The sequence below is a fragment of the Mus caroli genome, unplaced genomic scaffold, assembly GCF_978045245.1.
Source record: "Mus caroli unplaced genomic scaffold, Mus_caroli_1 scaffold_4, whole genome shotgun sequence".
Lineage (NCBI taxonomy): Eukaryota > Metazoa > Chordata > Mammalia > Rodentia > Muridae > Mus > Mus caroli.
Genome location: NW_028227259.1, coordinates 103,109,739 through 103,132,797, shown reverse-complemented (window position 1 = coordinate 103,132,797; position 23,059 = coordinate 103,109,739). Strand labels below are relative to the sequence as shown.

Sequence of the window (23,059 nt, the reverse complement as noted above, 5' to 3'; positions counted from 1 at the left end):
CTAAACAACAGAGTAATTAGGTGTTTTTTAATCTTCAAATTTTAAATGGTATACTAGTCCAGACATGAAAATGTTTTAGAAATCAAAGCGATAAACAAATTAAAATGTTGCCCCACTTTGGTGGCTACATCTAAACCCCACTAGTCTTTGAAGTATTCTCTTCGGTGCTTTACAGGCCCTGCCTCTCCCTCCTCATCTTACAGTGATAGCTCCATCTCTGTACTCATTTCTGAGTTTTCTCATTTTCCTGATAGTTACATTGAACCAGTCAGTCCTTGACCTCTTTTCCACCTAACACTTATTGGGTCATATCCTGAAGTCCTACAACCATAAACCTTATGAGATGATGAGATGGACCAAGTTATACTTCCTTAGTGTTTCTCCTCAATGCTAGGCCCATAACCCCAATGGCCTGCCTCTCAGGTCCACATGGTTCCGCAACATAGCCAGGGTCCTTTCCCCGTGACTAGCTGCAGCACCACTGAGTCAGGTGTCTTTCCATTGCTGTGACCAAATACCTGAGGTCACTTACAAGTAAGAAAAGATGTATTCTGGTTCCTTGTTTCAGTACGTTATGACAGAGCATGCAGCAAATGAGGTCTGACACTATGAGGTGGCCAGAACACAAAGAGGAAGAGACGAACATCTCAATATTCCAGTTAAGGTCCTTTCTCCAGTGGCCTTTCTTTTGGCCTCATTCCTAAAAGTTCCTGCTACTTCTCCATTATGACACAGCTTGGGGACCGGGCCTCTGGGGACTAGCCTAGACCCAAATTACAGCACTTGCCTCATCCCTAGTTTGTCCGTCTTAGGGAAAATAGCTCTATTCAGTGGATACCGTGGCCAGGCATCATTCTTGAATTTCTTTTCTCTCTTCCCCACCACATTCACCACATTGGCAAATCCTGTTAGTTTTATCATTAGTCTTAGGCCAGGCTATATCACAAAATTCTATAGGCTGGTGACTTTTTTTAAAGCTCATTTATTTCTTGCAGTTTGGGAGGCTGGAAACCTCAGCAAAAAGTTGAGCTCTAGTGAGGACTCCCTTTTAGTTGTAGACTTCTTATGGGATCCTCACTAGGAAAAAGATGGCCAGCCAGACTCCTGTCTTAGAAGGTCACCAATCCTATTCATTGATGGGCACACTCTCAACCTAATTAACTTTATAAAACCCCATCACTTCAAGATTATGGTTTCAACATATAAATCTAACAAAGAGACATAATTAGTACAGTCCACGGACTAGATAGAGCCATGTCTCTTTCAATATCTTCAGCACAGCTTCCCACCGCCAGCCTGCCAGCCTCACCCCATACTGGACTTTATTTCTTGCATTAAAAAAGATGACTCAAGTTGCTGTAAGTTCTACCACTGACTCAGATCCATGCCCAGATCCTCACTGTAGCCCACGGGATACACAGGATGCTGTGGTAATCTCTCAGCGTCCCTGGAAGCTTACTCATTCTACCATTTACTGCCCACTCCTGCCCACTCCCGACACATTCCTTTGCACTTCCTGTTTCAGAACTCAGTGATCTCAAATAAGACGACTCTGAGTCTCATTGGCTCCCTCTGTCCATTCAGACTTCTCCTTTGTCAGCTTAGAAAGGAGGAGGCTTTTCCTACTCACCTTCTTACACACACACACACACACACACACACACACACAAGAAAATCACACCCCCTCCCTTTCTGTCTTCTCCTTTTAGGGGCTATTTAAGTGATGGGAAATTGATTAAAGGCTTTCCACAATATACCCCAATTTGTTGTAAAGTAACTAAAAGGGAGGGTCAGAGAACAGAACCGGAGTGGAAAGGGAAGTAGGAAAAGAGGAGTCTGTTCCAGAAGGCCCCACAAGACTCTCTCTGAAGTGCGTCTTATTTTGTGTCTTCTCCAGCCCTCCCTTTTCTGGGATAGACCAAATGATGACCTACAATTTGATTCTCAAGGGAATTGAGAAAATGGATTTCCCCAGAAAGATAACAAGGCGCCCTGAGGATTTGATCCGGAGGCTTTGCAGGTGAGAATGACCATGGGCCACAGAGGAAGTGTGAAGGCTTCCGCTCCCTGTGCAATGCGTAGATGTTTTGCAATTACGTTTGTGCATTCAGTACTTGGACATCTTATGTTGCTGTTGTAACTGAAGAAAGTTTTTAAGTTAAATATTTTTGAAAATATTTTTGCATGTGTGTTTATGCACGGGTGCATGCCTGGTGCCTTCAGAGGCTAGGCGACGTCATCATATCTGGAATTGGAGTTATAGACTGTTGTGAGCTGTCGTGTAGGTGCTGGGGACCCATTACAGGTCCTCAGGAGAAACAGCAAATTCCCCTGACACTGAGCTGAGCTGTGTCTCCAGCTCCCTAAGTAGTCTTCTTCTTTCCTTTTTGTTTTTTAACAGAGTTCAAGAAAAGATTTTTATTTATTTTAATTTTGTGTTTATGGGTATTTTACCTGTATGCATGTCTGTGCACCATGTGCATGTCCATAGAAATCAAATAGGGCATTGTTGTGTCTCCTGGGGCTGGAGTTAGAGGCAGCTGTGAGTGCTCTATGGGTGCTTGGACTTGAACGTGAGTCCTCTGGAAGAATAGTCAATGTTCTCACCCACTGAGCTATCTCTCCAGCCCCTTTGTAGTCTTTAAGAAAATGTACTTTTCCATCTTCTTTTAAATTATTTCAGCCTTTGGCTTACTATCGAAAACATCAATTTTCAGAGAAACATTGGAGACTTCTAGAGCTTTGTTTTGTTTGGCCCAAACTCCAATGCACTGCTGTGCCCCTGTCTCACCTTTGGAGATGTTTTTAAAGCGTATAAAGTTAGCAAATCTAAAACATCAAACCTAGTTTGGGAATTGCAAATAGGAATACCAACACACTTCTGAGATTGCAGCTTGGATGTAAATGAAACCCTAACACATTTCCCAGTTTTCTCAGCAGCTAAGTTTGCAAGCTAGTATTTATTCAAGTCTATCCACGGCTCATGCAGAGAACAGATAGATGAATCCAGACACTCAGCTGCAGCTCCTCCATGGAAGGACCATAATTTTGTTTTCTACTTATGGTCAAATGGCTGGCCTGCAGTAGGATCTGATGAAAGTTATTGAGTAAATGAATTTAAACACAAGCACTACTCTTTTATCTAAAACCACTTGTGTGTTGTTGTTGTTGTTGTTGTTGTTGTTGTTAACTTCTCCCATAAATCATTTTAGGCAAAACCCAACAGAAAGGCTGGGGAATCTGAAGAACGGGATCAACGACATTAAGAAACACAGGTAACTGATTTTCCTTGTTGCTGACATAAACATAGAAATATGCAGGATAACCAGGTGTCTTAGGTAGGGTTTCTTTTGCTGTAATAAATACCATGGTTGAAAGCAGCCTGGGGAGAAAAGGGCTCATTTCATCGCACAGCTTATATATAGTCCATCATCCAGGGAAATCAATGCAGCCACCTGGAGGCGGGTACTGATACAGAGGCCGTGGAGGGTACTGCCTACTGGCTTGCCCATAGGTTAATCTGGGGGGGAAGCACTTTCTCAGTTGAGGTTCCCTCTTCCCAACTAACCATGTTTGGTATCCAGCTGATGTATAGGTCACCAGTACGTGAGATGACCATGGCAGGTTCTCTCAGGAGACTGCCATGCTCTGTTACAGGCTTTCAACTTCTGGGTGTTTCAGGGTGCAGTTTTCCTTTGTCTAGTTTGCTAGTAATTGTTGCCCAAATAGGTCTTAATATACTTTCCTTAATACTGGAAATTCATGTCAAAAATGAGTCATCATTCATGTCATCTTTCAGTCACGGAAACAGTTTTGCATCCACTGTTATTTCTATTATTATTATTATTATTATTATTATTATTATTATTATTATCCTGGCTTCTGTGAGGGAATTAAGTAATATTTTGGGCTTTGAATTTGTAAATAGAATAGGATATAATTCTTGTAGAGATGTAGAAAAGAATGATCCAGCCTAACCCATTATTAAATACCACTGACTAATGAGGTTTTACTTTATGTTGTTGTAAAGGGGATGCATTTAGTAGGAACTGTGGCAGGATCATGTTCTGGCCTTACCTAGGTCCTCAACTCTTACAACCCCATTAAGACAATTTACAAGAGACAAAATGTCGTATAAATGAGAGGGAACAATTATTACGGAGTGACGTGGGATACCAAGGGATAAGAGTGTGCAGTGGCCACAGGGACCATTGCAGAGCAGAGCATCTCATGTCACTCTGAGAGCAGAAGGTGGCTTCTGCCTATGTAGGTATTATGCTCTATGACTATTTCTTACATCCCGTGAACAGACAGCTTTCCTGACAGGTGTTTTCCTGTTCAGACTGACAAGCTCTCTTGGGTTCGATCTTACAGGAAGGGCAGTGGGTTGCCAAGGCTCCTGCTAGCTAGCAATCTTACAAGGTTTGTGGTTTCTGGATCCTGTTTGAGATAGTGTTAATGGCTTTCCGGGCAGTTCAGGAGGTCACATCTCCAGGGACAGAGAAATGACTCAGGTCATTTAAAAGTAATTGAAGTCCTGCAGCTCTAGTCCTTGGCTTTACAGGCTGCACACTATGAGGCAAGGGGCCAGTGCCAGAGTCCTTAAAGCCTGCTAATGTCTAAACAGCTCCCCCATAGAAGCCATATCCTGACTCCTTAAAGCCTTTCCGCTGCTGCTAGAGATGAATAGAGAGCTCTCTTAAGATGTCAGACTGTGAACCCAAAACAAGGAGAGCAGTTGACTGTGGTATTACTTACAATGCTTGGTAGTTTTAGGTTGCTAAGTCTTTTTTATTTAATATATCTTCAAATTATATCAGTTTTTGTCAGAGTGTGATTTATTTATTGTAAGTCACTCCTATCCTATTTGTTTTATCTAATACCGCCTATTTGTTTAAAATATAGTTTCCCTTGGATGATTCTCTAGGCTCGAAACCTCAATTTACTTTTCTGATGGAGTCCACTGATTTGCACAGACCCACAATTCCGAGTCATCTCATGGTGACCCTGCATTCCCCATTAATAGCTTTTAGACCTATAATAAACTCCTTGAAACCCACTCTAATTTGTTTAAGTATTCAAACGTGGCACTTTGAACCTTTAAGATTTACAGTTTTTAAATCAATCATTGGCAAGTCCTAGAATTTTCAGGATGTTTTTTATCTTGCTTACAATCTATAGACAGAAAATATCACGTGTGGCTCTAGTTTGCTGGTCCACAGATAAATGTGAGAATCTTATTATTGTAAGCTTTTGACCATGATGATGTGTTCACTGTCAAAAATGAAAACACCTCTAAGGTTTTATTCCTCTCGGATTGAGGACTGATGTTTCCAGGTACACATGCTAGGAATCAGGATAAAAGCTGGAATTCCGCCCATGCTAAACACATGCATTACCCCCAAGCCACTTCCACCCTACCAAGCCCTCCCCCTCCCCTCAGTCCATCCTCACACTCTGTCAGCCTGGACACCAAAGGAGGCACATGGCATGACTGATATATCCTCTCCTTAACTGCAGCTGCAAAATGAGTACATACATACATACATACATACATACATACATACATATATCCTAAGCTGCCAATCTTACTGTATGAATTCATGATCTCTCTTGCAACAAAGCCATGTGTTCACCATTGTGAAAGCAAGCTTCCCCAGAGGGTGAATTAGAAAGAAACAGAGGGAGGGAGAGAGACAGCAGAGAGGGAGACACAAGACAGACTCATTTGGAACTTCATTTACATTAAAGTGCTTGTAAAACTTTATTCTTTGTCATTCTTTGGGCTGCCTTCAATTAAAGGTCGATAAACACTGCCTAAAAATCCAGTTTATCTTCTCCTTGCACCCCATACTTGTGACCTGCTTCTATTCCCATTATAAAAGGGTGTATAAGCACACCATTCATATTGACCAGTGTCCCTCCAGTGAAAGTGATTCTGATTCTATTGCCCACCCTCCATGCTGTCATTAAGGAGTTGCCATGCTTTGCTGTGGGGTGGTTGGAAAACAGAAGTGACCATAAGTGCAGAGAAGCTCCGGCCTTATCCTCTTCCTCTCCCCTACCTGAGGCTCGCCCAAACGCACGGGGCAGAGTGTGGTGGGATGCACAAGCAAACTGATGTGACTCGACCTTTCCTTCCAGTGAGGTGGATTGGTCCGTTCCCTGTCATAAGGAGGCTTCCTTCTGCCACACACGGCTTCAGGGGCAGAGTGCGGGGGACAGTTGGCACAGTACAGCAGATGGCATGGCATTCTGAGAAACAGAATTTCATGCTGATTTTCCTCTTTTCTCAGAGCTTTTTCCTAAGCTACCAAGCTAAGGGAGAAACTCAGTGTGTGTGTCTGTGTGTGTGTGTATGTGTGTATGTATGTATGTGTGTGTGTGTGTGTCTGTGTGTGTGTGTCTGTGTGTGTGTGTGCATGTGTGTATGTGTGTGTGTGTGTGTCTGTGTGCGTATGTGTGTATGTATGTGTGTGTGTATGTGTGTGTGTGTATGTGTGTATGTGTGTGTGTGTCTGTGTGTGTGTGTATGTGTGTCTGTGTGTGTGTGCGTATGTGTGTATGTATGTGTGTGTGTGTATGTGTCTCTGTGTGTCTGTGTGTGTGTGTCTGTGTCTCTGTGTGTGTGTGTCTGTGTGTGTGTGTCTGTGTGTCTGTGTGTATGTGTCTGTGTGTATGTATGTGTGTGTGTCTATGTGTGTATGTATGTGTGTGTATGTATGTGTGTGTATGTGTGTGTGTGTATGTGTGTGTCTGTGTGTGTGTATGTGTGTGTGTGTGCATATGTGTGTATGTATGTGTGTGTGTATGTGTGTGTGTGTGTCTGTGTGTGTCTCTGTGTGTGTGTGTCTGTGTATGTGTGTGTGTGTGTCTGTGTGTGTCTCTGTGTGTGTCTGTGTGTCTGTGTGTATCACTCTAGGTCAGTAGTTCTCAGGCTTGGGCCACGACCTCCATAAGGACTGCAAATCGGATATCCTTTGCATAACAGTGCAAAACGACAGGAGAAGTAAGTTTATGAAGTAACAACAAAAATAATGTTATGGTTGGGAGTTACCGCAACATAAGGAACTGTATTAAAGGGCCACAGAAATAGGTCGGAGAAACACTGCTCTAGATAAAAAGCATAAACTTTAAACTCCATACAAATCTCCCAAGTCTATAGCTTTCTTACTACCCAGTATAGTCTTAAAACTTACCAGCAACATTCTTTTAGGGGCTGGAATGGTTGAGAACACAAACCACTCTTGCAGAGGACATGAGTTCAATTCCCAGCAGCTATGTCAGCAGCCCATAACCACCTCTAAGTCCTGCTCCACAGGATCTGACACCCTTTTCTGGCCTCCTTATTGGGTGCACACTGACACACACACTCACTTTAAAATAATAAAATAAATCTTCTCAAAAATCTCTTTAATGTTTGTGTTAGATTTTCCTACTCCTCTGAAAAACAAAATTAATTTTTAAAAGAAAACTTTTCATTCTATCTTTGTATTAAAATAAAATTATGCCTAGGCATGGCATCTACTCTATAAATATGCCCAATTTGTGTATCCTTTATTAAATCATCTTTGCTCCCTTGTTTATTAGCTAACCTAGAAACAAGGCATCCGTCTTTTCTCCCAAAGACAAAGAGAGGCTGGTTAACCTGGGTTGATGTAATAATGCATTCCTGATAGGAGGATAAACCAAACACCTTCCCAGGACATTTGAGGATGGTGTCTATAAATCTCCTGAAAGCAATTTCTGTTCTGTCCATGTCGGCGCAGCTCTGCTGAATGTTGTTCAGCTATCAGTGTGTGCTGTACCTGCGCTGCATACAAGGCAGCCTGTCTTCTGCATTGCCTGTGATGTGGCCTGTCACAGAACACCAGGATTAAGTGAATGGCCACTCACCCAAAGCAAATGTTGCTGTTAGTCAAATTGCACTCTGAGCACTCTAAGAAGCGCAAGGCCATTTTCTTCACTAGAACAGCAGTAATCGATAGTGTTAACACTTCTATAAGCCCTTGGATAAAGAGCCTTGTGAGTTATCCTAAGAGTGGCTCCTGTATTTTGTGACAATCAAGATCCTGCAGAAATATGTACTCAGAAATGTCTGAAGACGGAGTCCAGCTCAGTGGCTCAGTGTCAAGTCTGATGGGGTTGTCCTGGATAAAACTTAGTGCTTTCACACAGGGACAGAGGATAAGAAGACATCAGCTAACGTTGTTGTCTGACTCCTGCGTTTTACTAGAGTTGTAAAAGCTTCTATTAACACGGCATCTGAAGTGGAAGGCATGAGTTAACATTCTACGGGCAAACGTAGACTTGGATTGGGAAGTCCCGCTAAGCGCTAAACCAAAACGAACTCTGAAGTGAGGCAACACCTCGAACGAAGGGCTTCTGGTGTGGCTAAAACAAGCCAGTAACAGGCTCCTGAAGGTCCCCTGCCCTTAGTCTCCACCACTCACAGCGCTGCACCCCTGTGGTCATTCTCTAGATGACTGCAGTTACCTTTTGAGAACCAGATTGTACTGTTCTTCAGCATTTTGTAATGGCTTTCTATCACACCAAAACTTACTGCGCCCTAATCTCCAGCAAAGCACCCTAACATGATCTGCCATTTCATTATTTCTTAGACATCTTTTGCCATTTTTGCTTTTATGATTTACTTCGGTTTTAACCATGTTTTTATTGATTCTTTGAGAATGTCAGACCATGGATTTTGATCATATACACCCCTCAGGACCCCTCTCAAATCCACCCTCTTTACTCTCAATTCTTTACCTATCTGGCTTTGAGTTTTCTTCATCTTTTTTTTTTCACCCATCAACTCCAATTTGTATTTATTTCTCAGCTTTCTTGATTGATAGAACCTGCCCTGGAGTGTGGTTGACCTAAGGAGCTCATACTATTAAAGGAAACCGACTCTCTGTCTCCCAGCAGCTACCATTTGCCAATACCACCTCAGCTAATAGGATTCTTGCTTCCCTCCCTCTCTCCCTCCGTCCCCCATGCTGGACTTCATCTGGTTTCAGCTCACTAAGCTCTTCTGTGTGCTGTCACAATCACCAGGAGTTTCATATGGAAAAATGCCCCATTGCACTGTTTCTCTGAAGTTACTCACCGCCTCTGACCCTAATGATCTTTCCAACCCCTGGATATCCTTTTTCCCCTATTTTCTTTACATTTTGTATCTCTGCTGACTCCTACCTCCTCCATCTGAGAGGTCTTTCCTGCAGAATTCTGCATGGCTTCTCTCTTCTCTTTATTCTTTAAATACCACCTGACTTGGAAGCAACCCTGCCAAACTCACCCCATCCTAACACCACTCTGCTCTCTTTCACCTTCCTGGCACTTACTAGTGTCTAAATTTAAATCAAGCATTTGTGATAGGTACTTATTATGTCTACTGACTTACCAAAATAAAAACATTATATATATTTTCATACTTGGGACAAGTTGTCTTTCCATAAGTGTTTGCTGCCTGGCTAAGTTGACATCAATAGCCTAAATAACTAATGATCAATAGGTGGAGAGTATCCTTGCTCCATGTTCTTTGTAAGATTCCAAGAGACAGAGCAGTCAGTCTCCAGGAGGAGGGAGGCCTCCCGACATCTGCTATGGCACATGTGCTGAAGTCCAGATTCAGCGGTTTACATTAATGATATGGATGTAAATAAGAGAAGAAATTCCATCTGTCAGCTTCACTCAGTATCTCCACACGTCACTCACGATAGCACGCTTTGCTGTTGGATCTGTGTGGGCACTAGAGGAGGTGGAGAGGAGAAGACTGAAAGTGACTGCAAAGTGCTCAGGAAGGAGAAAGTGGTTGGATGGACTGGTGAAAACACTCCCGGGGACCTTGTTCCTCCAAAGCAAAGGAGAGAGGCAGACTGAATTGGAGAGGAAGTTGGGTCAAAGGGTGTGTTTTGTTGTTGTAAGAATGAAGTCGTTTCTGTATGATAACCAAGCAGCGTCAGCAGTGACAGTGCAGGACAGAAAAACTGCAGCAATAACCAGACATGATGTCATCAAGCCCCTAGCAGAGACATTGGCAATAGGGACAAGACTAGGAAGCCCCGTTTGTGGTTCAGGAGAGAGGGCAATCCAGAGATGGGGTGCGAATGGGCTGAAGATGGGTCGCGAATGATTTTTTATAGGCCTATGGAGTTTTGTTCTGTTGTGGGGTTTTTTTTTTTTTTTTGGTTGTTTCACTTCAGTGAGTTAAGAATCAAGGGTCGGGTCTAAAGCAATGATTCTCACACACCCCTTGAAGTTGAGCGACTCTTTTACACTTGCCTAAGATTTTGCTGAAAGGACCCTGATATAGCTGTCTCATGTGAGGCTATGTCGGGGCCTGGCAAACACAGAAGTGGATGCTCACAGTCAGCTATTGGATGGAACACAGGGCCCCCAATGGAGGAGCTAGAGAAAGTACCCAAGGAGCTGCAGGGGTCTGCAACCCTATAGGTGGAACAACAATATGAACTAATCAGTACCCCTGGAGCTCGTGTCTCTAGCTGCATATGTATCAGAAGATGGCCTAGTTGGCCATCACTGGGAAGAGAGGCCCCTTGGTCTTGCAAACTTAATATGCCTCAGTACAAGGGAATGCCAGGGCCAAGGGATTGGGGGGGGGGAAGGGGAATGGGGGGGGGAGGCCTGGGGGACTTTTGGGATAGCATTTGAAATGTAAATGAAGAAAATTCCTAATAAAAAAGAAAAGAAAAGAAAAGAGATACTTACATTAGGATTCATAACAGTAGCAAAATTATAGTTAAGAGATAGCAATGGAATAATTTTATAGTTGGGGGTCACTACAACATGAGGGACTGTGTGAAAGGGTCACAGCATTAGGAAGGTTGAGAACCACCTGGCCTGGATAGCTCTGTGGTTAAGAGCACTTGTTGCTCTTGCTGAGGTCCCAGGTTCAGTGCCCAGCACCACACAGCAGCATGGCAGCTCACAACAATCTATAACTTTGATTCAAAAGAACTTGACAGTCTTTTCTAAGCCTGATATGCTCAGAAGAGGGTGTATGCATGCATGAGCCTATACAGATGGGACTAAAGTTCCGAAAGTCTGAGGAGGTGCTGCACTATAAGTTCTGAACCTAAGTGTGATAGGGAATATTTAGGGTGGTTGCTGGCCAGTGTGCGTGCCCATATTCATGGGTTGAATATGAAATGGGTCAAGGCATCCTTCCCTGTTAACTTCAGCTGCTTACAGCAGCACTTTTGGAGGTAGGGAGCAACATAATGGGTAGACAGATATACTCTAACATGTTAATCATCGATTATGTGAGTAATAGCCTTTGTATTTCTCTCATTTTAGGTGGTTAAATGGTTTTAATTGGGAAGGGCTGAAAGCACGGAGCCTTCCATCACCTTTACGGAGAGAGGTATGGTATTTGCTAGAACACTCCCTCAATTAGGTTCTAGGAAATAATTTTGAAAACAAATTCTGAAGGAGGGAAGAGGGAGAGGGGAAAGGATGGAAGGAGAGAGAGAGAGGAAGAGAGAGAGAGAGAGAGAGAGAGAGAGATTCTAGAATTTTAAAAACTACTTATTAGGTGAGTTTGTCCTGCTAATTGTGATCTAGAGACTTAAATAGTGTGGCTGGGGCTGGAGCTCAGGCTCAATGGGAAAAGTTCTTAACACATGAGCATGAAGGCCTGGTTCCTGCACAAGAAGCTGTACACTGTAGTGTGTGTGCCTGCATGAGAACCTGTACCCTGTAATGTGTGTACCTAAGGAACTGTGGCTATAGTGTGTGTCTGTACCCTGTAGTGTATGTGCCTAAGAAGTTGTGGCTATAGTGTGTGTGCCTGTGATCATAAAGCTAGGGAGACAGAGACAGGCAGATCCTTGGACCTCCCTAGTGATGAGCCCCAGCATCAGTGAGGGACACTGTCTCAAAATGTGAGGTAGAGTGTAATTGAGTAATGATGCCTGATATCAACCTCTAGCACCCACAGGCAAGTACATACAAGGATGGTGTGCAGGAAACCCACACATGCATATGCAAGCACACATACACTAAAGAATACACACAAATAAAAATAATAGAGTTGTCCATGTGATGCACCTCTTAGGAATTAATTATATGCCAGTATCACCTAAATCCCAGAGTAGTTAGAGATGCTTAGGTACCCAGATGAAATGTAATTTATCGTTAATTACAATATGACAGTTGTAATATATTTGCCATCTGACAACACGTGCTCCTAAAATGTAACTATAGCTATACCTAAAAGAAATGCTACTATTATTTCAGAAATAAGAGAAATAAACTGAAATATAGGGCATTTAAAGAAAGAACAAGAATCCTGGTCAATTATAAAACTATTTTCCATTAAAAGGAGAATTTTATAGGTGAAACAGAATGGGAAAAGAAGAATAAGAAGTGTTGCATTAGTGTGTGTGTGTGTGTGTGTGTGTGTGTGTGTGTGTGTATTTTAAATGATCAATAGATATCAAATCTCCTTGTGTGCTATTTAAATTGTAGTGAGTGTATTCTGTGAAATTAAGGAAGGTTACATTTTGTTTTATGTAACTATATCTGACTAGAAATTTTATTCTCCATAATTATTTAACTTTAGTGAAAATCTTTGCTCTACAAACGTGCAGTGGAAGGCACAGGGCTGCCACAATTCCTACAGACAGCACACATACATTTGGTATACCACTGACCTATTAGTCCTTGACACACTTCTCCCCAAGTCATGAGATGTTCCACTTTCTCTCAACCTATGTTGCCCAATATGACACCACTAGCCACAGTGGTGACAATCCTAGGAGGTGTCCTCAAATGCCCAGTACCTCACAGCAAATCACAATAGTGTCATAAATGCTTTTTTTTGTTTAGATCTGATTGTTTAATTGTGTATTCTGTAATTTGTTTTAAGTAAAGAATTTCAAACCATGGTTACAAAATAGTTTAATACCACAGTCATTTAATTTTTCTAGTGACATTTCAATACCACTAAGATTTAGGATTGCCCATTTGTTTACTATTTTGCAAACTTTACAGAGATACAGTAACTGCTCAAATTCATATTGGCAAGAAACATAAATGTAAGAGGAACTCTAATAAATTGTAACATTTCAAAGATATTTGTTTTGAAAACATTCCTTAACTTGATACAGGAAGGTGGATAGCATTTATTTCACCTTCTCTTTAGAAAATAATTCCTCATGTCAGCAGCTCCTGACACACAAAACCAACAACAAAACACTTGCTTCCAATGAGATGACCTCAGTATGCTGAGACTGTGACACAATGCATATACTTGGCAATCTTTTCTATGTAATGTATATTTTGTAATTTGTAACATGCAACATGTAAAACGTGATATGTAATATATGTAGTAGGCTCCAGTGTGAAGTCACCACTCAGGTATAACAAGTTTTACCTGGATGTCCTACCACGCCTGGTCACCCTGGTCCTCACCTTTGTTCTCTCCTATCTCCACTAGCTCAGTGGCCCCATAGACCACAGCTACTTTGACAAGTATCCTCCTGAAAAGGGGGTGCCTCCGGATGAAATGTCAGGCTGGGATAAAGACTTCTGACAGGAGAAAAAACAACCGGCCGCCGCTGTGCCCTGGAAGAGGACTGTGAGAATCAGTGACACAGCCCTGGTTGTTTCTCTCTTCAAAGCATTGTTAGACCTCTTGGAAGACAATTACAGAAAAGGAAACCCTGATAGACAGGGAAGGAGAATGGCTGGATGTGGTTCTGAATGAGAACATCTACGTTAGCTGCTGGGAATTATTTATCCCTTTATTCCATTCTGTCCTTGTCTCAGATGTCAAAGGTTGTCCCTTTCCATCCCCATGGTCCAATCCATTTTTTTTTTTTTTGGCATAGGATAGTTTTCTTGAAAATCTGTTGCTCCCTCCAAATCATACTGTCCTGTCTAGAATCCTAATCAAATTAATATGGCTTTTGTTCTTGACCACCTAAGCTATCCAGATAGAAGGAAGTCTATAGAGCAACTTTAGAAGACTCTCTCCAGGGCTCGTTAGACACCAGGGATCTATACAGCATCCTTAAGTGGGGTTTCCAGGTTTCTTGGGTAGTCAATAGAAGACCATGAATTTCATTTTCTTTCAACTTACAAATACACTAATACATTTTTCTGATGTTAATGAGGAAAAAGGAAACATTTGAATATTAGTGAGTGGTGCCAGCTACTAAAGGCAAGTCCATCAAATCAGATAATTACATCATTTTTAATAACTTAGAAAAAAAACCAAAACGGTTCCTTTTTCTTTGGCCAGGGATCTATAAAAAAAAAAAAAAAACAAAACAAAAACTTTGTTAAACATAGTTTGGAAAGTGTAGCTAAATGATGGGCCTTTGGAAAGGTTTTACCTTATGTTAAAAAAAATATATTTCCACTACCAAAGTAGACAATTCAGTGGAATAAAATGCTAAGGACATGTCCTTCCCACCAAAGACAAAGCATAACAAACTCCTGACAGCTAAAGTTGCTAACTCTTTCAAACTCTGAGATATTTTGATCAGTCCTATTATTACAGCTATTAGTAAGCCCAAAGTATAGAAAGACCATGTGTGATTTTAATGAGAAGCCCATTGGCAAATGTTGACATTTGTAATCACTGTAGAAGTAATGGCTTTGTTCAAAGGAGGCAATTGAGTCATGTCTATAATTATATCCCAGGCTACTGGGGATGTGATGGGATTTTAGAAGAAAAAGGAACACCCAGAATCTGGCCTCTTCCTGTTTCCTCTTGGTAATCTTCCAAACTGGAAGCGATGAGGAGAGGTTCCAGTGCACTAGACACCTGTCCCTGAGGGCTTTCCTGGTGTTTGTAGGTGTTCTACTTCCTCCCTTCCTTCCAAAATGAAGGCAGATGTCCCAGTATCTTCTTAATCTGGAAGAGGAGAGGTGGTATCCTGATTCCTATATCATTCAAGCTTCTGATTGTATTTTCATACGATATATTCTATGTGAAAAGAAAAACATCCACTCCACACACACTTTCATTTTTTAGAGAAAGTCAGCTGTCTGTCTCCTGAAGACTTAAGCCAGATAAGCAAAGCCCAGAATAAGAAAGTGCATCCTTAAGAAATTATATTTACACATGTAGAGTCCTTTGCTGAACCAAAGAGTTTTGTTTCTTGGGGTAGATTTTTAAAGATTATGTATTGTATATAGAAAAGCCATTTTTAATAGGATTAATATAACATGCTTAAAAGAATTTCTAAAGTCTAAAAAGATCTTATTTGCATTTGATTTCTATGTACTATATGCTTTTCCATGTATATATTTTATAATTACCAACATATGCAGGGGGAAAACTGATATATTGGATGGCTATTAGGACTGTACAGTTATAGTAACAATGATTTTCTCCAGAGTGTCATTGTAATCGAAAAGTCCTACATGTATAGAGTTAAAACACACCTTGGAGGTTAATCTTTCCTGTGAGTGGCCATATCATATATAATTCCCACACATGATTTAATGTGTTCCCTTTACAAAGATGAGGATGTGTCAGACTGAATTATCATTGAATCGCAACTTGATTTCTAGCTCAGTGACCTTGGGAAATTGATTTGCCTTTGGGTACTAGCTTCTCACTTGTAGAACAAAGGCTAGGCTAAGTGGTATCTACAGACAGATCCTTATCTGGTATCTGTGAAATGGTCCTTGCTGCATAGATGGGAGCTACTGTTACTATCTCTGTTAAAATTAAAGCGGCCTTAATAACTACTTAGTTCTGAACCATGTGTGTCAATGGTGTCTGTGTGCATTGGTGTCTGAGTTAAATTAAATCTGCAGTAAAAATAGTTGATCAAACTTTGGTGTAAAAAAAGCATTCATCATCACCAAAATGAAGTAAGTACTCGACTGAACTGACCTGTGCTTAAAGTTTATGAATTAAAGATACACACACACACAGAGAAGAATAGCAGGTTATCGCTCTATGTGAAAAGCCATCATACTTTTAATTATTAAAATTTCTAATTATTTCTAAATTATTTCTAACTTCTTTTTTCTAAGATATAATATTACTTCTTTCTTCATCATTTTTTTGTGTGTGGGGTAAATTTCTCATCATTATAGATTCTTAATTTTTACCTAAGTATTAATGTCTGAAGTATGGTAAAATACAGAAAAGAAAGGATGAGCCCTAGATGTGCATGACTTTAACAATAAGTCACATCCTTGCTCATTGGTCATTTCGACATTGGACCTAAGTACTGGTCACTGAGAATCACCACTTAAAAATGTGTGCACATGCTTCTTAACCTAATTACTATCCTGATCTTGACTGTCAGGCACCATACAAAGAGCACTTTTATGCCCTGCCTCATGTTCATAAGATTCTCCAGTTATATCAAACACCAACGGCTGACTGTTCCCCCAAAGCCCCATATTGGCCTTAAATACTTACTACATTCCTAAATACTTATTGCATTCCTAATTCCCTTGTAATGCTTTTGCCTGGACTAGTGCCTACTGCTGTACCTGTCTAATAAATTATCCCTAAACTTAGAACACTCACCAAGAAGCATCATTTTGTCTCTGAGATCCTTTGTGCCAGTAATTTTAGACAGCTAGCACTGGAGGGTGAGGGGTCTGCACTAGAGCATCCGAGGGAGCCAGAGTGCGTGAGCTGGAACGTCTCGGTGACCAACACTGCACCAGTTAACCTATGCTTGCTGCCTGGACAGTTTGGAGTCTTTAGGTTAGATATGTCTATAGCCACACTGGAATCCAAAGGAGAAGGTGCTAGCCAATGAGGCAGAAGCTGCACCGCTTTGTATGAACTCATGGAAGTGGTCTAAAAACACTTCTGCTATATTCTATTGATGGAAACAGAAGCCAACCCAGCCATAAAGGAGAGGTGTAGAGATGTGACTTCTTAATGAAGTAAGTTTTCAAAACCTATGCATCAAGTCTTAAAACAGCCAAAATCCACTTTCTGGCTACCTACAGCAATTCTCCCATATGCAAAACACATCCATTCGCTCTCAGAAGCCTCTATAAATATATCATCAGGCTTAGCATCCAGGATCTTGTCATCTGAATCCTATTCAGGTGTGGATGGAGGTCCCTGGGCACATTTCCTTGAGAATCTTCTTTTAGCCCTGAACTCCTCTCCAACAGGTAAGTAAGCCATCTTCTCTCGACACTCACAGCATTGCATGGAAATGATCTAAGGTCACTGCTTCACATATTTGCTTTAGGAGATAGTGGGTAATGGGCACAGGCAGACTCTGAAAGATGTATCCAACGTGCAACCAGTGGGTTGCAGTATCTCAGAATAGCTGTGAAGCTGACTTAACACATTTGTAGGGGACAATGTCCTATTTCAAAAGGTTGGATAACCCTGAATACCATATTTCTGGGCCTTACTTGTGGTACCATTTTTTTCTTTGGCATTACCTGGGAATTATTCTTTAGTTATTTGCCATACAAGAATTCAAAATGGACTCTATTAGACACAGGCTTTGTCATGGACTCAACAGTATACACTGGAGATATTTTAAAAGTTTATTTGAAATGCTTTGGCAAGCAGCTTCAAAAACATCCTGAGAGCTCCTTTTTTATGATATGTCTACACTTTAAAACCCTCTCTTCTTGCAGATACATGGTCGTATATACAACCGAAATTCTGACACTGGGGAGATGGACCTAATAGGACCAGGAATTCAAGATAGCTATTGAGTTTAAGGCCAACCAGGGCATCATGAGACCATATCTCCAAAAATTGAAACTCTCCACCAACCAAAAATTCATTCTTCTTTAGAGCTGCCCAAAGCTACTAACTTCCTGTTAATAATCAGAAAAGAGAAAAAAGAATAAGGCAGACACAAAACAAGAACAGTGAATTCTTGAAGGAAAATTGAAAAATTTGAACACAACACATGACCATAAACTGGAGCCTGCATCTGGCTTTCATGATGACCAATCTTCTCATGTTAGTGGAACTGCAGCTCACACACGAACCTTCACACCTTCCTTGATTGGGATTTAAAGACACAAGGGGTGGTGGTGTTAGGGGATAATGACATGGTGGGAGTCAATCTGTCTGGATCAAAGCCGCAGGTCTGATGGCTGTTTCTCCCAAGGTGAACCCTCTGGTCACCAGCCTTGTGATGCTGCAGCAGTATTAAACTTAAACTTATCCCCAGAGTGCAGCTCAGCCTGGGTCCCCTATCTGTCTTTCAGACCAACATTCTTACGCAAAATTGGCTTGTGGAAAGGTCCAGGTCAGAACCAGTCTGAGAAGGATGTCTAGGGAAACACACTTCAGCCTTAGCTAAGTAGAAAGAGGACAAAGTAGCTTATTTTTAAAACCAGTAAATACGTAATACATGCTTATCCTCTTCTACATGACTTACTTATTTAATTTGCATTTTTAACTAATGAGGCTTCTTTTTTTTCTATCTAACATTTATTAGAATTTGTTGAGGACATTGGCATCATACACTTGAGCAGGAAACAACAGTAGTAATTGGACTTAGGTGATTGACGTGCAAACTCAAAATTGAATCACAGATGCACCATTTTGAATTTAAGAAGGCAAAAAACACAAACCAAGATCTTTTATTCAATTTCTAGTTGATGGATTTGAATTTAAGATTATACTAAGGAAAAAAATCATGTGAAATGTGTAAACTTCTTAGGCGAGGGATGGAAATAGGCACGCACTGAACCGGAGCTCAAAGCTGAAAGCAATGTGATGTAGTTAAGGAAGAGCCCGACCAGTCTTCAATCCTGAAGCTTGATGCAGAAAATGGGGGCTTCCTCTGGAGGAGAGTAGAAGAGCTAGAGTGTTCAAGAGCACACACAGACTGGGGGACAACTACATAACCCTGATATTTAAATTACAAGAAGGGTCTTGGGTTGGAATGGAGAATGAATTTTAGGGTTTGGAGCAGCCCTCTGTTCTGCACTCTGCTTGGCATGTTCTTCTTCTTCTTCTTTTTTTTTTTTTTTTTTGAAAATTTCAAACATGAATGAATGAAATAAATACATCATTTCCACCCTGCCCTCTCCTTATTCTGATTCCATTCATGTCCTCCCCATTCTTGAAATGTGTCTGTCTGTCTCTTTCTCAATGTGTGTGTGTCTGTGTGTATGTGAGTATATGTAATACCCAATGAGTCCCACCAGTGTTTTTACAGAGCATGGCAGATGGGTTATTTACAGGAACATGACACCTTACCAGTGGCTACACCACTGAGGAAAATGTCTGTCTCTCAACCATTAACTGCCTAGACATCTTCCAGGAAGGGAAGGGCCTTGTGACTCCCTGCTCCTCCATGACTGGGTGTACATGATGGGGTGTTCACTCTAGTGTGGGACTTGTACAGGTAATCACAACTGCTATGAGTTCAAGAGTACAACAGGAAATCTACCCAGAGGACATTTATAGTACTCTACCCCTTCTTTAAACCCTTAGACTCTTTCTAGAGTTACTTCCTCAATGGGGAACCTCTTAGTCAAATGAGTAGTGGATATGAAGAAAACAATGAAGCTATGTCTTCATAGATTTTCCTAATAATTACTAAGAGAATGCTTATGTTGCAGGACTTGGTCCAGATGGTAAGGATGAGAAGGACATTCCTTGATTTCTTTGAATCTGAATCTTTGAGTTAAATATCTACAGACTTATCTACAGACTTTGTTTCTTATGAATCCTTACTGATGCATATTTTTATTTATTTAATTTATTTAAAATATAATTAATGTCCCCTCCCTCTATTGTCTCCTTATCATTTCCATGTCTGCCTCTCTCTCCCAAACTCATGGCCTCCTTTTCTTTGACTATTGTTGCTATGTGTACATATAAAGAAATAAGCCTATAGAAACACCCTGCTGGGTCTTTTCAGTACTGCATGACTCTGTATGTTTCTCAGACCTGACCACGTGGTATTGGATAACTTGGAATGATGCAAACCGAAGGCTTCTTGTTGCAGCAGATGTACTCCCTGGGGATTTTTGATGGGTTAAAACAAAGGTTAAAGGTGTCCTTCTGCTGGACTTCTGTTCTCCAACCTTCTTCCAAAGCCTGAGGCAGAGATCTCCATCCTGACACTGTGTGTCCTCTGTCAAATGCATATGCATAAGTAATTAATTGTTCAATAAACTGATATACGTGTTCAGGTAGTCACTCAACTGCATCAGACAGAGTTCCAGGGTTTGGATGCTCAGCAGTGAACATCATCTACTTCTACAGCACAGCACTGATTGTAACGGCTAGGGTCTAAGGATGGAAACAGTCTAATGCAGAACTTGTGTCTAGAAAAAGACAGTTCTGCAATCCTAAAGGAAGAGAATTTAAAGTCTTATCTTGCTTAAAGACAATTGAATCCACAGTCCCTCAAGGGCAATGGTTCTCACATTTTTGTGGGGAAAGTTGACAGACCCATCCAGGTACAAGTTCCATCCCACTGGAATGAGCCTGGGTTTCCATGGGAAAACCCAGGTCTTTTAATTGTGAAGTCATGTAACCATTGTTCTCTGAAAGATTTAATCCCTTTAAGACACAAAGTCTTGGGTTCAATCTGAATAGGTATTTTCATTATACTCCTTGCTAACACAGAGGAAGCGTCTAAGGTAACATGCCATCATGGTTGCAGTCAGAGTGACGCTCAAGTCTCTGATTGGAGACATACAGCTCTTGCCTTCTCTGGTGATCCAGGGTCCCGCAGTCTCCTTAAACCAGGCTCACTCCCCTTGGTTATTGCTGGAACAAGAGACACCTAGGTCTGATTCAGTCCCCCTTATCTCCAGCTGCTGTCTACCATCTTTCTCTCTGCCCAGCTCCATAGCAAGGCCCCTAGAGAGTTACAGGCTCTGGTTTTACAATGCAGAAGGCAGATTTGTGTTAACTAGAGCTCAGGCCCTCTCAGCTCTACTGTGTCCACCAAAGCTACCATGCTGCAGTCTACTCAGGAAAAGCCTATGAAGAACCAACCCCATGACAGAAAGAGGTCTGGTTTTGCTCATTTAACCCCTCAGTTCCCAGGAAGGGAACATCCGCTTCCTTCTGCACTGTTTGGAATGTCTTTACATACCTGAAACTTCCAGGTCTTTTCTATAAAGTGTCATCATTTAAACGGTAAAGGGGGTAACTGAATCTAGGGCAACCTCCCTTAGGACCAAAGCTTTGACTTTCCAAAGCTTACATTACTTAGGGCTTTTTCAGTGAGAGCCTTCTAGAACTGATGCCAGTGGGCAACAAGATGCTTCTAACCAAAGAACAAGGTTTATTTTCAAAGTGGAAAACCAAGATCTCATTGTTCATTTAAGAAAGAGATTTCTCTTTTATATAAGTATACCAGAGCCTTTCATCACAGGGATGAATCCCATTACACAAGATCTTAGGATACAGGGTGGATGAGCAACTAGGAGGCTGGCAGTGAGCAAAGGGTCAGGAGACATCTTCCAGGGTGGGTTATGTCTGAGCCATGCCTGAATGGTGAAGAGAAGCAAGGTTTGACCAACAAGAGGGTTCTGAGCCTAGAAACCAAATGCAAGAGCTGCAGGTGTTGGTGAATCCACCATGTTTTAGGAAGGAAGAGAAGGCTTGCAGGGCTCTAGTTGTGAGGCTTAGAAAAGACAGAATGTCCCTTGCTGCAGACCCTCTGGGCCCCTTTGTCTGCGTGGAATGAGTCTCTAGTCGCCAGTGGGCAAAGCTTCGGATGAATTGACAGACAGATACACACAGGAGAGGTTGTGTAGAATCTGAATGTAATTTGTCAAATCGAGCATCAGACTTTTTATACAGAGGACAATAAGGAAGTTGGGTGACACACTCGCAAGGTACAAAGAGGTTACTGGATTCTAACATAAAACAGAGGAATGCAAACACAGAAGGTCTAATGGGAACCACCTGGGATAGAATTCATTGTTAACAACTGGGATCAACAAGGGCTCCACTAAGATTCGCTTAATCTTAGAAGCCAGGGTCAAGGGCTTCGTGCCCTTGCCATAGTTCCTATTTTAGTCTATTGTATAGTCCACCTTCCCCTTAGGCCATTGCAAATGCGTGTGTATGGGTGTAACTCAGTTATAGTCTTAGAAGCCAGGTGTGAGGTCTTTACTCTCCTAGGGCAAGGGCTTTCACACCCAAGTCATGGTTCTAACTAGGGAGTTCTGTTCTAGCTAACCATCTCATGAATAATGCAATACTCTAAAACCACAGCCTGATCTACTTCCTAAACCATTGTAAATTCCTGTATATGGGAGCAACTTGGCTTTTATTCTAAATGATAGTGTAGTACCAGAGGCTATTCTGAATGTCACTGAATAGCAACATTCCTACTGAATTTCAAGCCCATGGTCTTGCTCAAGTACGTTCTAGGACTGTTGGAACACTGGCATTAGCTATGTCAGAATTCAATCTTAAAAGGCACTTATAATAGGATAATACTAAAAGAGAGCACGTGGATCCATACACTAGACTAACTCGGGAATGGAAAATTAATGTATGAGTTAGAGAGAACGCCAGACTCCAGGAGTGAGTTTCTGTGAAACTCTTTTGCCTCGTGAGTAGCTTTTAAGCCTCTCGGCTTGTCAAACTGACTTGACCGGAGTGCATGGCAGTCCCTGATGCTGAGAGTCTTGAAAGCTTTGCTTTTTACCTCAGATGTAATGAGAAGCCATGCCATTGTCCCCATTTGAAGGAGAAGAGGAATCTAACTGGATATATGTTTACTTTTTTCTGAATTTGCTTATTTTAAAAACATTTTAATGATATAAAATAATGGATGTGATATGAAAATACATACATGCATATATACATGCATACATAGTTGTATGCATAAATAATGTACACATACACATATACAAACATGTATACATGCATACATATATGCATACATAATGCATACATGCACGCATTCATACATATATACATACATTCTTACATGCATACATACACACATACATATATGCATACATACATACAGTATATACTTAACATTTCAATGTTTTTATCATCACTTCATGTTCTACTTATTATTACTTAGTAATTAATAAAGTATACTCTAGGTTGATGTGGACTTCAGCCCCCTCCCTGTTA

At 41.3% G+C, this 23,059-nt stretch overlaps 1 protein-coding gene across 1 annotated transcript in view; it reads left to right on the top strand.

The window, feature by feature from the left end:
- Prkg2 (protein kinase cGMP-dependent 2) overlaps positions 1–15,805 on the top strand; it is a 108,999-nt gene extending 93,194 nt beyond the window's left edge. Inside the window, exons 16-19 of the mRNA XM_021162709.2 lie at positions 1,898–2,020; positions 3,213–3,275; positions 11,320–11,386; positions 13,463–15,805. Coding sequence (XP_021018368.1) covers positions 1,898–2,020; positions 3,213–3,275; positions 11,320–11,386; positions 13,463–13,558 — 349 coding nt within the window. The 3' untranslated portion in view covers positions 13,559–15,805. The remainder of the gene's footprint in view (positions 1–1,897; positions 2,021–3,212; positions 3,276–11,319; positions 11,387–13,462) is intronic.
- The last annotated feature ends 7,254 nt before the right edge of the window (positions 15,806–23,059 follow it).